The following is a 13,987-nucleotide window of genomic DNA, read 5'->3' on the forward strand; positions in this document are numbered from 1 at the left end:
CGCCCAGCCCTTCCCGGCTCACTTTTATCAGCCAGGATGGGCAAGGATCAAGAAGACAGGTGGTCGGTTTCACTCGTCCAAGCAGCCTGTCCACATCCTCGGAGGTAACAGATTGGAATTGATCCCATATAACAGGACCAGACAGAACTCTAGCACTCTCCCGCCCTGGCCCTGCTCCCACTGTGGAGTCTACTTCCTTCTGAATCTGAGCGATTTTATCTGCAAAAAACTTTGCAAAAGCATTGCAGGAGATCTTGGGGTCCCTACCAGGCCCCGGTGGTACAGGTGGTTCCGATAAACTGCGAACCACCTGAAAAAGTCTCCTGCTGCTGTTTTCTGCAGATGCAATGGAGGCGGCGAAGAAGGCCCTCTTCGCCGTCGCCATTGCCACTTGGTAGGCTCGACGTTGAGCTCTAACCCGTGTCCGGTCTGATTCAGAATGAGTTTTCCGCCACCGGCGCTCTAGCCGTCTCAACGATTGTTTCATCACCCTCAGCTCCGGGGAGAACCACGGGGCTGTCCGGGCTCCATGCAATCGGAGAGGGCGCTTCGGAGCCAGACAGTCAATAGCCCTGGTTAACTCCGCATTCCAGCGGGCCACCAGGGAATCAGCTGAAAGGCCATCAACTTGGGATAAAGCATCCCCTACCACTCTCTGGAAACCAATTGGATCCATTAAGTGGCGGGGGCGGACCATCCGAATCGGTCCCACCTCCTTGCGGAGGGGAAGGGTTGCGGAGAAAAAAAAAAGAAAAAGAAAAAACACCAAGTTAAACAAACACTTAACATCACATCACAATAAGAAAAAAAAGAGAACAGAAAAAAGAAAAAAATAATTATAAAAAACAGAAAAATAGAAACAATTGAAAAAAAAACCACAACGAACCTTCTCATGACTTATCTTTCATTTGCTTGTTTCCTTGACCTCCTCGCACCTCCCTTTTTTGCATTCTAGTTCGGTTGGCTATTTCAGCAAATCCTTTCCATCTTTCCCAATTTTTATCCTATAATTTATCTTAATATAATGTAACTTTACCTTTCCTCCTTCCATCCATTAACAATCTATTTTTACTTAATCCTTTAAAGTATTTCTGCTAAAGCCACATAACTTCATTCCAGCCTCCTTCTAACATTCCTTAATTTTACAATATTTCTGTAGATAAACTTTAAATTTCTTCCAATCTTCTTCCACCGACTCTTCCCCCTGGTCTCGGATTCTGCCAGTCGATACTCTGGGCTTATCCACAAGGGTCTGAAGGCTTCCCTTCTCTGCCCCCCATAATCCTGGGGACAGGAGCTCTGTGAAGCCCCCCAGCCTGCATCAAGGGGTCCCCGTTTGGGATCCCTCTCAGCACACCCCACCACCAAGCCACAGCCCCCCAGGATGTCTGGGGAGGCACAGCCACACCAGTTAAAATGACTCAAAGCTTTGTAGTAAGAATAACTTGGCTTCCCCTCCCTTGGCTCCAAAGCCCTTGGCCAGAACCTGCACAGTTCTTTTTTCTTTTAATAGTCCCCCCCCCCCCCGAATTTCCCACTTATTAACAAATACAAAAGAGAGAAGAACATAGAAATGTGAGGAATTGGTAAAAGATGTTTGGAAGTCAGAAAGAGGGAGGGAAGGAGGTCAATGCTTTGTGTGAGCAATGTTTTAAGTTATGGATTTGTGTAATTAAAAGGTAATGAAATATGGAAAACTCAATAAAAATCATAATAAAAAAAAACAAAAGAGAGAAGCACAAATTTCTCAAACATATATGAATAAGGGATTCATCATTCAGATTTGGCTAGCCAAATTCTGTGCGATTGTCATATAACTTAGGGAACAAGCTGTGCTAGCATAATGATTAAAGTTTTAAATGATAAGTTTAGGTTATATGTTAGTGACTAAGTTTTAATTGATATATTTTTAAACTGTTGCTATATCTGTATCGTCCCTGTGATACCTAATTGCAAATTCAAATGTATCCCTATCATGTTTTATGACTTCCTTGATATCGTATGTGGGCTGGAATTGGTCTGTGACCGAAATAATAAAATTCAGTTCAGGGATTCATCAAAATCGCATTTCCTTTCATTCTTTTCATTATTTATATGTGCTAGAAGTATGTGCCGCACATAACAGCAGCAGCAGCAACAACAATTCATAGCAGTGACTTTGACACGTAAGATCATTAAGTACAGCAATTTTAATCAAAATCTGAGATGCAGTAGGGTTTTTTTTGTTTTGTTTTTTTTACAGAATTGTGGTGATCCGTCGTGGAACAACTCCACTGAAGAAGGTAACTGGTTGCCTAGACCTCCTTACTGGTTGCAAAGGGGCCTCCCATAACCATTCAAGTTTTAGGACCCCCCCCCAAAAAAAAATGTAGGGGGAGGAGAACACCCTGGGGGAGAATCAATGCAAGAGACTTACCGCGGGGGCTTCACCTGCTTCCCAAGCAACTCCCAATACCAGGGGCAGGCAGCTTGCAAGCAGCACAGAGAGGGAAGGGACCATGGCGATGTCCGAGTGGTCCAGGTTGCCGAAGAGCATCCTTGGCCAGAACAGGTGTCTCCAGCAGGCTGCACCTGGTATCGGGCATGCAAATGTTTGTGCTGGGTGTCCGAGATCCAGGCAGGATGCAGCCCCCAAGCTTGTGTGCTCAAGGTGGGAGCTCCTTGTGGGCGGGGCTAGAGCACAGGTGTGAGTGGGGGGAGGAGGGGCAATGGCGCTGGGCTTGGCAAAAAAGAATATTATTAGCGAAGAATTGGAAGAAACAAGATTTTTCGGACCTTCCGATCAGCAAGCCCTAGGCTCCGTGGTTTAACCCACAGCGCCGCCCGCGTCCCACAACATATATAAAACACAGTAAAATACCAAACATTAAAAACTTCCCAATACAGGGCTGCCTTCGGATGTCTTCTAAACGTCATGCAGTTCTTTAATCTACCTTTGCTAGCCCTGGGTGCATTTTAAATGTTGGAGGCACTCCATGTTTCCGAACACCAGTTGCTGGAAAGTTCAGGAGGAGAGAGTTGTTCTTGCCCTCGGATCCTGCCTGTGGGTTTCCCACGGGCAACGTCTCAGCCACTGTGAGAACAGGATGCTGGACTAGATGGGCCCCCTTTGGCCTGATCCTGCAGGCTCCCCTAATGTTCACCAGAACTCATTTAAATGGCAGTGCTGTAATAAACAGAAATCTGCCCTTATTCCCTTATGGGGGAAACAAGAGCCCCTTTAGAGTCCTTTGCAGGTTCTCCATCGGTCGGAGAAAAGAACAGAGGCCAACCAGAGAAGATGGAGAAGCAAAGCAGCTCGTAAGCCTGATCTTTATTGAACTGTTGCAACAGGGTGCTCCCCTCACACGCAGGAGGAGGAGGATCCAGAACCAAGGTGTGTCTGCCCTTATATAGACATTTTAAATTGCCCACCCTGGAGTTCAAGACCACCCCCAGAAACATCATACATACATCACAGAAAGGGGTGTAGCTCAAGACCACCCCAAAGACACATCATACCTACATCACAGAAAAGGCGGTCTACAACAGAAATCTGAGTGCATTGTTTACCTCCTGTCTGGCAGGTTACCTGTTAATGGTCACTTGATTGGATACCCTGGGGAGCCTGGCCAGTCTTAGTTCCTGAGCCAGGTCACAGGCTCACACCCTATTCATATCTTAAATGTGCCCTTAGGACAGGATTTGTGAGGAAAGAGACAACGGGGAGGTTTCCCACTTTGACCTTGCAGAGAAATCATTTGGTCAATTTGTTCAGGACTTATTTTCTGTGGGGTTTCAGACATGTGGTTTATATATTTATGTATGTGTTTGCTTGGTGCATTTATGAACATTTATTACATATCTAAGACCTTAAAATTCTTATAACAGTACTCACAGCTTTTGGATACACAGTACAGTAATAAATAAGAGAGAATGAGCAAAGGGCCTTCTGTTCCTCAGGGATTAATCAGAGTTTGTTCCTACACCCCAAGAGATTTGAAGCAAAGTTTCCTTTTCGCAATCCACAGACATGGTGGTTGGGCTATTCACTTAAACATTGCCCTGTCATTAAAAGGGATGTGATATTGTGTGCCCACGCACCTGGGTGTGTGCATTGAAGGTTGCGCACAAGTGAAACTCGGGGGCTTATCAGATTAGGCAAACTTTCGCATGCTGGGGGAAGAGGAGAAGGAGAGCAGCCTTCTAGCACATTTCTGCAACACTCGCTCTATCAGGAACACGAAAGGGCATGTCGGTGGCTTGGCAGCAAGCCAGGAGACAGAGTTCGATCCTGCCTGGGCCTGAACTCCAGGGAGGAGCATGCAGATGAAGGCAAAACAGCTGAGATCATTTCCAAGGCAGGTCTGGAGACGGGCAGGAGGACTGGGGAGATCTTCTGCGGTGGGGGGCACAGCCGAACGAAGCCCCCGGAGCCTTCGCTGGGGACAGGTGAGACAGCTGGAGTGGGGAGGCAGGTGAGTTCACAGGCTGAAACCTGTCAGGAGTCGACCAGATGCTCAGCCTGAGTCCCCCATGATAACAATTTGTTGTTTAGTCGTGTCCGCCTCTTCGTGACCCCTGGACCAGAGCACGCCAGGCCCTCCTGTCTCCCACTGCCTCCTGCAGTTTGGTCAAACTCATGCTGGTAGCTTCAAGAACACTGTCCCACCATCTCCTCCTCTGTCGTCCCCTTCTCCTTGGGCCCTCCATCTTTCCCAACATCAGGGTCTTTTCCAGGGAGTCTTCTCTTCTCATGAGGTGGCCAAAGTATTGGAGCCTCAGCTTCAGGATCTGTCCTTCCAGTGAGCACTCAGGGCTGATTTCCTTCAGAATGGAGAGGTTGGATCTTCTTGCAGTCCATGGGACTCTCAAGAGTCTCCTCCAGCACCAGAATTCAAAAGCATCCATTCTTCAGTCGGAGAAAATAACAGAGGCCAACCAGAAAATATTGAGAAGCAAAGCAGCTAGTAAGCCTGATCTTTATTGAACTGTTGCAACAGGGTGCTCCCCTCACATGCAGGAGAAGGAGGAGGACACAGAACCCAGGTGTGCCCGCCCTTATATAGACATTTTAAATTCCCTGCCCTGGAGCTCAAGAACCCCCCCAAACATCATACTTACATCACAGAAAAGGTGGTCTACAGCAGAAATTTGAATGTTATTGTTTTTCCTGTCTTCCAGGTTATCTGATAATGCCTTATCTGATTGCCTTTCCTGGTAGTCTGCCCATTTCTTTGAGATGGTGATTTCCCAATTCCTGAGACAATGGGAAGGCTCCCTCACCCCCTCCCTCCTTGCAGAGAAAACATTTGGTCAGTTTGGGAGTCAAAATGGTTTCAGGTTGGTCTTCCTGTGCTGATCTATGTACATGCTTGGTTGGTACAGCTATGAACATTTATTATATATATATAAGACCTTAAATTTTATTATTACAGAACCACGTGTCTGAAATAGTATGGGAGAGCAATCCTGAAGCCATTTCAACTCTCCCAATGACCTAAAATATTCCTCTGCAGGAAGGGAGGCAAATGGGGAAAGCCTTCCCATTGTCTTTTCGCTGGGAAATCCTGTCTTAAGGGAGTATTTGAGTATTTGTGTAGGAATAGGGTGAGCCTGTGACCTGGACTCAGGAACTAGAGTTTTTGCCATCACAAAAGAATGGCCAGGCTGCCCAGGTAATGCAACCAGTGACCATTATCAGGTATCCTGGTAGGCAGGAGTTCAGCTGTAGACCGCCTCCTTCTGTGATGTATGTATGATGTTTTGGGGGGTGGTCTTGGACTACAGGGTGGGCAATTTCAAAAGTCTATATAAGGGCTTGCACACCATTGTTCTGGGTTCCTCCTCCCTCCTGCGTGTGGTGAGTAGGGACCCTGTTGCAACAGTTTGATAAAGATCAGGCTTACTAGCTGCTTTGCTTCTCAATATACTCTGGTTGGCCTCTGTTATTTTCTCCTACCAATAGGAAACCCACTTAAGGACTCTACACAGGCTTTGGAATACCCCATAAGGAAAAGGGAGCAGTTTTTCTTGTAACAGCCTGTAAGCAGCTGAGGTCACAGAAACATAACAGCAAAATATTCAAATGCAATAAAATACAATGCTGGGGTGGGTTTAGAGTTCAGCATCAAAAGGTGGCAGCATTTGGAAACTGGAGGTGTGTAACGAATGTCAGTAAATAAGCTGCAGCTGGATGATACCCAGAAGTTTCATAAGGGAGGGAGGTTGGATGGCAAAAGAGGATGTGGGTAGAACTTTGGCAGCACAGGAAAAGCAGGAAAACAACCATTTAGTGCTTATCAGAGTGGCTCGTGTTTGACTAAGGTTTTGGGTGTGAAGCAGGGACAGCTGGAGGTCTAATAAAAGATTTCATGAAACAGGAAGGAGGAAGGAGAAACTTGACCCTGCCTAGCTGAACTTTGGAACTCCCTGCCACAGGAGCCTAGATGGCTTTAAAAGAGGACTGGACAAATTCATGGAGGAGGAGAGGGCTGTTGATGGCTGCTCGCCACAATGGCTGTGCTCTGCCCATCACGGTCAGAGGCAGCAATGTTGCTGAATGCCAGTGTCTAGAAACTGCAGGAGGGGAGAGTCGCTCTTGGGTTCAGATCCTGCTAAGGGGTTTCTCATTGGGGCATTTGGTCAGCTGCTGTGATGACAGGCGGCTGGACTGATCCAGCAGGGGCTGATTATGTTATAAACACCATCTCCAACTCCTCGAAAGATTCCATCCGGTGGCATCACAACGGGGGGTGGGGGGCGGTGCGCCCTGGGTGCCAGGTCTGGGGGGGGGGGTGACAAGAAGGCACCCTGCGCGGGCTCACGGCGGAGCAAGCAACCATTGCACTGCCGCAGCCACATGTGGAGAATCTTCTGTTCTTGGCTGCAGCCGTGAGCAGAGGATCACTGGCAGCGCTAACAAACCACTATGTACAGCGCATGTGCGGAGTCGCTATGTAGGGTGCATGTGTCGTACGTAGCGACGCTGCACACGTACCCTACATAGCGACGCCCCGCCCCGGGTGTCATGAGGCCTTTGTTAGCCCCTGATTCCATCAATGGTGTCTCTGAAAATCTTTACACATCAACTGGGAAGACAGGCAGACTAATACCAGAGTACTGGAAGAAGCAAAGATCACCAGTGTTGAAGCAATGATTCTTCAACATCAACTTCGTTGGACTGGTTCTTTTGTGCCTGATTATCATCTTCCAAAGCTGGGCATGTTTAGCCTGGAGAAGAGGAGGTTAAGGGGTGATATGATAGCCATGTTCAAATATATAAAAGGATGTCACATAGAGGAGGGAGAAAGGTTGTTTTCTGCTGCTCCAGAGAAGTGGACACGGAGCAATGGTTCCAAGCTACAAGAAAGAAGATTCCACCTAAACATTAGGAAGAACTTCCTGACAGTAAGAGCTGTTTGACAGTGGAATTTGCTGCCAAGGAGTGTGGTGGAGTCTCCTTCTTTGGAGGTCTTTAAGCAGAGGCTTGACAACCATATGTCAGGAGTGCTCTGATGGTGTTTCCTGCTTGGCAGGGGGTTGGACTTGATGGCCCTTGTGGTCTCTTCCAACTCTAGGATTCTATGATACTCTACTCCAAACTTAAAAATGGAAAGTGTAATGCTGGTAGTCAACAAAAAGAGGTTTAAAGACTGTCTCAAGGTAAATCTTAAAAATGTAGTATAAACACGGACAACTGGGAAACACTGGCCTGTGAGCGCTCCAGTTGGAGAACAGCCTTTACCAAAGGTGTCATGGCTTTTGAAGACACTCAAACTCAGGACACAAGGGAGAAACGTGCTAAGAGGAAGCCACGCTTGGCAAATCCACTCCGTGATCAACTCCTGCCCGGAAACCTATTTCCCCACTGTGGAAGGATGTGTGGGTCCAGAATTGGCCTCCACAGTGAATTCTTATGGACTCACTGTTAAAACCCTATTTGTGGAAGATGATCTTCTTTGGCTATGAGGGATTTCCAAAGAAGAAAGAAGATTATGTCAACCATCAAAAAGGGACTGGAGTGGCTGGGGCAATCCAGCCAGATGGGCAGGGTATAAATAGCATTATTATTATTATTATTATTATTATTATTATTATTATTACCACCACCACCACTGATAAGCCAGCATTTCACTCGCTGGTTGAGGCTGCTTTAGAGGGGAATGTTTGGCAGCTGTCTTGGGAGGGGGTCCCCCCCTTTTTAGCTCTCTCTCTGTTACAGCCCTTTGCATTTACGCAAAAAGTGTCCAGGGGAACACCAGCCTCTGATGGGGGACAGCTCAGGCGTCTCTGTTTCCATTCCTTCCTCTTTCTCTGCTTAGATCTCTTTCCCACCTTCTCTGCAGGTAGCCCCACACCTGCCGCCACCACCCTGCATCCTCCGAGCCCTGCCTCTTCCACCGCAGGGTCTTCATGGAGACCAGTCCCGGGAGCGGCTTGGCGGGGGTCCTGAATGGTCTGGCAGCTCAACTGGGAGTGCCCACAAATGCAGACACGGTGAGTACATTTATTCTACGCCAACCTCTCTTTTTCCCCAAATTTTTTTTTTTTGGTTTTCCACATTTATGACAAAAAAAGACATTACAAAACACACAACAAAGAAAAACACTTTACAATACAATAAACTAAACACAAAAAAGGATTATTTCTTAGATATCTTATTCTCATAACATTGATAACTGACTTTCTCGAATCCCCTCTAACTGAACTGTATGACAGTTCTCCAAATTCATATTTCTAATAAAATTGACTCCTAACATTTACAAAGTTATTCTCCTTTATTAATATTCTAATCCTTAATATTTGTTTTATTGTTCTAACTCCTCTAAACTGTGAGGCTGCATGAAGCTGGGCTGGGCAAAGACGAGCCAAAGTTTACATGATACGAGTTGTAAATTAAGGAAGAGAAACATCTTGATTATCAGAACTGTTGACGAGCGAGCCCAGGTGGCAGCTGCAGGGAGTCTCCAAAACGCTCCCTTCTGCTGGATGGCACTGACGCCGGACTCATAAATTTGGAGATAATTGATTTCTGCAAACTGCTGGCGAATAATCTTAATTATTATGGTACTTACTAGAAAGAACTGCAAAGATCTGGGAATCATGCCAGATCCCCAGAACCCCGAAGGAGACAGAGCAAAATCACACATTATTTTCTCCAAAAGGAGGAGAGTAAGAGGGAGATGAATGAGGCCCTTCTTCTGCCTCCCACTGTTCTAGATTGGTCAACTCATCTTAAAGGGCTCCAAACCAAACGCTAGATTTTTTTTACTTTATTATGTCTGTGCTTGAGGTTGGATGGGGTGAATTCAAAAGCGGAGGGCAGAGAAATCAGCCTGCCAAACTTCTGCCCTGCAGGGGTTGGAGGACGACTTGGAAGAGGAGGACCAGGTGAGGCGGCCAGTGGCCCAGTGGACCGTCTCCGAGGTCTGCTCCTGGCTGAGACGAGGGTCCCTGGGGGCTCAGGGGAAGCCCCTTCTGGAAGCGGCACACAGCCACGCCATCTCCGGAAAGGCCCTGCTCCGCCTGACGGACGAGACGCTGGAGCGCATGGGGGTTGCGCCCTGGAGCTTGCGGCAGGAGCTGTTGCGCCAAGTCCTGCACCTCCGCATTCAGCAGGAGATGGAAGACTTGTTGGACATAACAGGAGGTGAGGATGGGCACCCAAAGCAGGCAGGGAATTGCACGGGTGCCCCATAACTGTCCCCATCTACTGGGTGCTGTCAAAGTCCTTACTGGGACTGGAACGGAAGCAGAATGTGTAGGGCTGGGGGTGGGTAGACCAAGGGCATTGATTTAATAAAATGTATTCCTGTTAATGGAGAAATCTGAGGGCTCCCTTGAACAAAAAGCAAGGACACCAGCCAGGAATACCAGAGCAAAACAGCAGCCAGGAGGCTTGGTCTTGATTGAAGACTGTCGCCACAGGACTCCCACCTGCCACCAGGTGGAACAAGATGGAAGCCCCGAACAAAAGAGAACCCAAACTTTTATTAGCTGCTAATCCCCATGTTGCACCCCCCAAAAACTACATCATTCATACATCATGGTTACATCATGAAAGGGGAGGTCTGGTGGCAGGAATCTGAGCATCCTGGACCCTGCCCCATGGTCCCCCTTGCCCTCCACCAAACACCCATCAAGTGGAACAAAAGAGACATTTACATTTCCCTGTTTCCCAGCCAAGTTCATCCCACCCTTTTGTCTTCATCTGGGTTTGTTATTTCTGGAATGGCTACCTGTCTGGCACTCAGGTATCAGGATGCCAGGGATTATCCCTCAGGCAGAGGGGCTGCTGAGTAGCTGAGCTCACAGGTCTATAGGAATTTCTGAAGTTTTCCCAGTGAGCCAGTACATAGGAACATTTATCAGTGAATTCTTACATTTGGTGTCGTGCAGCAGAGGCCCTTTGAATAGATAGGAAGAAATTGTGATGAAGTGTTTCGTGAGGACAAATCACAAAAGTCACAAAAGTGATTGTGCTGATTTTGGTAGTGAGCTGCATGTGCATGATATCTGCTGGAGGGGCAACCCCCCCCCCCAACCTATACATAAATTCCTGCAACAACCCCTACATAATAAATTTTAATTGAAGTTTTAACATTATAAGGGGAAAATTACAGAATTACACACATACAGAGAGAGAGGATACCAGGGTACAAGAGAGAGCATTTTGCAGCGTTAGTGCAGACATGGAACATGAATTCCGCAGAATATTGCCCGGCCTTAATACACATTTGGAAAGGAAAATTCTGTAGTGATTGCCTGTACTGTATGCTGAATGTGAGGTGGATCAAACAGAAACATTAATTTTAATTCCCTTGCTTTTGTATCATGTGTCCAACCGTAGGAATAGAGCTGTAATGAAACGTGGTAAGATAAGATAAAATATAAAAGCATGGGTGTGGAATAAAATTGATACACTGTTAGACCCTCAAAGGGGCTTACAAAACAATGAAATGATCAATTAGAAAGATTAACAACACTTTGGAAAGTTTAAATAACAATAGGCTACAAACAGGTTAAAACTCGCATCAACTTTCTAAGCATCTGGATAGGCAGATGTTTTATTTAGTGGGTGCCGAAAAGAGGAGAGGGAAGGCGCCCGTCTGGTGTCATAGAATCATAGAGTTGGAAGAGACCACAAGGGCCATCGAGTCCAACCCCCTGCCAAGCAGGAAACCCCATCAGAGCACTCCTGACATATAGTTGTCAAGCCTCTGCTTAAAGACCTCCAAAGAAGGAGACTCCACCACACTCCTTGGCAGCAAATTCCACTGTCGAACAGCTCTTACTGTCAGGAAGTTCTTCCTAATGTTTAGGTGGAATCTTCTTTCTTGTAGTTTGGAGCCATTGCTCTGTGTCCACTTCTCTGGAGCAGCAGAAAACAACCTTTCTCCCTCCTCTATGTGACATCCTTTTATATATTTGAACATGGCTATCATATCACCCCTTAACCTCCTCTTCTCCAGGCTAAACATGCCCAGCTCCCTTAGCCGTTCCTCATAAGGCATCGTTTCCAGGCCTTTGACCATTTTGGTTGCCCTCCTCTGGACACGTTCCAGTTTGTCAGTGTCCTTCTTGAACTGTGGTGCCCAGAACTGGACACAGTACTCCAGGTGAGGTCTGACCAGAGCAGAATGCAGTGGCACTATTACTTCCCTTGATCTAGATGCTATACTCCTATTGATGCAGCCCAGAACTGCATTGGCTTTTTTAGCTGCCGCGTCACACTGTTGGCTCATGTCAAGTTTGTGGTCAACCAAGACTCCTAGATCCTTTTCACATGTACTGCTCTCAAGCCAGGTGTCACCCATCTTGTATTTGTGCCTCTCATTTTTTTTGCCCAAGTGCAATACTTTACATTTCTGTCAATTGTCAATTGGCAGGGAGTTCCAAAGTGCAGGTGCTGCCACGTTTAAGTCTGAGTTCTTACAAATGCGGAGCGGATGTCCATCGCACCTGTAGCAGTGCCAGTTCCGCCGATGGAAGTGTTTTAATTAGCGGTCTTGAAATATTTCTGAAGGAAACTAAACAACCCCTTCTCCGTTCTTCCACACACAGCGTGATCGAGGGAGGCCCGCTGTCAAGTGAGCAGCTCTGTCTGGGATGCAAAAAAAGGAACACACTTTGGTGCCAGCCTTTGGCCGTAACTGGACCTCCGAGCAGGACGGTGGAGCCCAAAGCCCAGTGCCAGGCCAGGCTTCAAGGACTGCAGAATGGAAGGAGCTGCTTTGGGGTTTGGACTTGGCAGTTTGCAGCCCTGGGGGCAGAGGCTTTCGTGGCAGAATGTGGGTTTTCTCGGGGAAGGGGCTGCCCCCCATGCCTGTAGCCTCCTGCAAACATCTGGTCAGAGGAGGATGGCCCACGCTTTGTAGGAATGGGGAAGGGTTGCACGTCAGCAGAGGAAGTTATGTTGCTAGGCATGCGGAAGGTACGAGGCTCAACATCTGGGGGCTGCAGGCTGGGGGGGGGGTCCCTGCAGAGATCCTGCCGGTCAAAGTGGGCCATACTGAGTTAGGTGGACCAGGGGTCTGACTGATTTGCCGAGACGTAAAACTACGAAACTGTCATTCGAGAAAGTATTTGTCATTTTGAATTCAACAGGACTTGATTCCCGGAAGCCCAGGACAGTAGTACCTTGGGTTACAGACGCTTCAGGTTATAGACACTTCAGGTTACAGACTCCGCTAACCCAGAAATATTACCTCAGGTTAAGAACTTTGCTTCAGGATGAGAACAGAAATCATGGCCCCATTAGCTAAAGTGGTGCTTCAGGTTAAGAACAGTTTCAGGTTAAGAATGGATCTCCGGAACAAATGAAGTACTTAACCCAAGGTACCACTGTATGATGCTACAAATAAAACAGATACATAACCTATTTCCTGCCCTGCAAAATTAAATCACCTTTTATTACAGTGCACCATACAAAAATATTACTTTAGTACATGGATAGGCAAACTAAGGCCCGGGGGCCGGATCCGGCCCAATCGCCTTCTAAATCTGGCCCACAGACAGTCCGGGAATCAGCGTGTTTTTACATGAGTAGAATGTGTGCTTTTATTTAAAATGCGTATCTGGGTTATTTGTGGGGCATAGGAATTCATTAATTTTTTACCCCCCCCCCAATAAAATATAGTCCAGCCCCCCACAAGGTCTGAGGGACAGTGGACCGGCTCCCTGCTGAAAAAGTTTGCTGACCCCTGATTTAGTATATATGCGGCTGAGTCCTTGTATGTTTAAATTCCTTTATCTTCGCAAGCTTGACGTGTGCAGCAGGGACTGTTGCTGGAGCTGGGATGTTGCACTGCAGAGAGTTGTTCAGCCACAAGGTGGTGAGCGAGAGAAAGAAACCAGCAGGCAGAGAACATCAGGATTAGGAACCAGCACTGCATTTAAGGCCTTCTCGCATCTCTGCACCCCTAGCCTAAAAAGGCACCCCCCACACTTAAAATAATAGACTCAGAGTTGGAAGTGACCGCAAAGGTCATTTAGTTCACCCCCTCTGGCCAGGACCAACCAAGGCCCCTTCACAAATTCCTCTTTGGTCTCAAACCCAACTCTGCTGATCCTCAGCCTCCTTGGCCAGTCCTTGGGAGGCAATCGACTCCCTGTGTAGCACTTAGGCAGCAGCTGGTCTCAGATTCCTAAAAATCTCTGTTACCGGAAAAATCCGAGGGCTCCCTTGGACAAAAAGTAAAGACACCAACCAGAGTAAATCGAAGCAAATCAGCAGCCTGTAGGCTTGGTCTTTATTGAAGAAAGACTGTCGCGACAGGGTGCTCCCCTCACTTGCAGGTGAGAGGAAAGACACAGAAAAATGGTGTGCAAGGTCTTATAAAAACATTTGGAATTCCCATCCTGTAAGTCAAGCCCACCCCCAGAAACATCATGCATACATTACAGAAAGGAGGGGTTGAGGGAGGAGTTGCGGTGGTAACCTGAGTGCCCTGTCACCTGGCTGGTTCCCTTCTCTCCCCCTCCCCATGAGTCACTTCCAGGAGAC

At 47.3% G+C, this 13,987-nt stretch overlaps 1 protein-coding gene across 2 annotated transcripts; it reads left to right on the forward strand.

Annotated features, from left to right (window-relative positions):
- Window positions 1-4,121: 4,121 nt before the first annotated feature.
- LOC307211928 (sterile alpha motif domain-containing protein 12-like) lies at window positions 4,122-12,862 on the forward strand. Of its 2 annotated transcripts, none has more exons than XM_079969095.1 (4): window positions 4,122-4,457; window positions 8,304-8,478; window positions 9,340-9,631; window positions 12,046-12,862. In XM_079969095.1, the coding sequence occupies exons 2-4, from the start codon at window positions 8,395-8,397 to the stop codon at window positions 12,048-12,050; spliced, it is 381 nt and encodes a 126-aa protein (XP_079825221.1). In that variant the 5' UTR covers window positions 4,122-4,457; window positions 8,304-8,394; the 3' UTR covers window positions 12,051-12,862. The 2 variants fall into 2 exon arrangements, with proteins under 2 accessions (XP_079825221.1, XP_079825220.1); XM_079969094.1 differs by having other exon boundaries at window positions 8,328-8,478.
- The last annotated feature ends 1,125 nt before the right edge of the window (window positions 12,863-13,987 follow it).

The sequence above is a fragment of the Podarcis cretensis genome (assembly GCF_951804945.1).
Source record: "Podarcis cretensis genome assembly, chromosome: 3".
In the NCBI taxonomy this organism is placed as follows: Eukaryota; Metazoa; Chordata; class Lepidosauria; order Squamata; family Lacertidae; genus Podarcis; species Podarcis cretensis.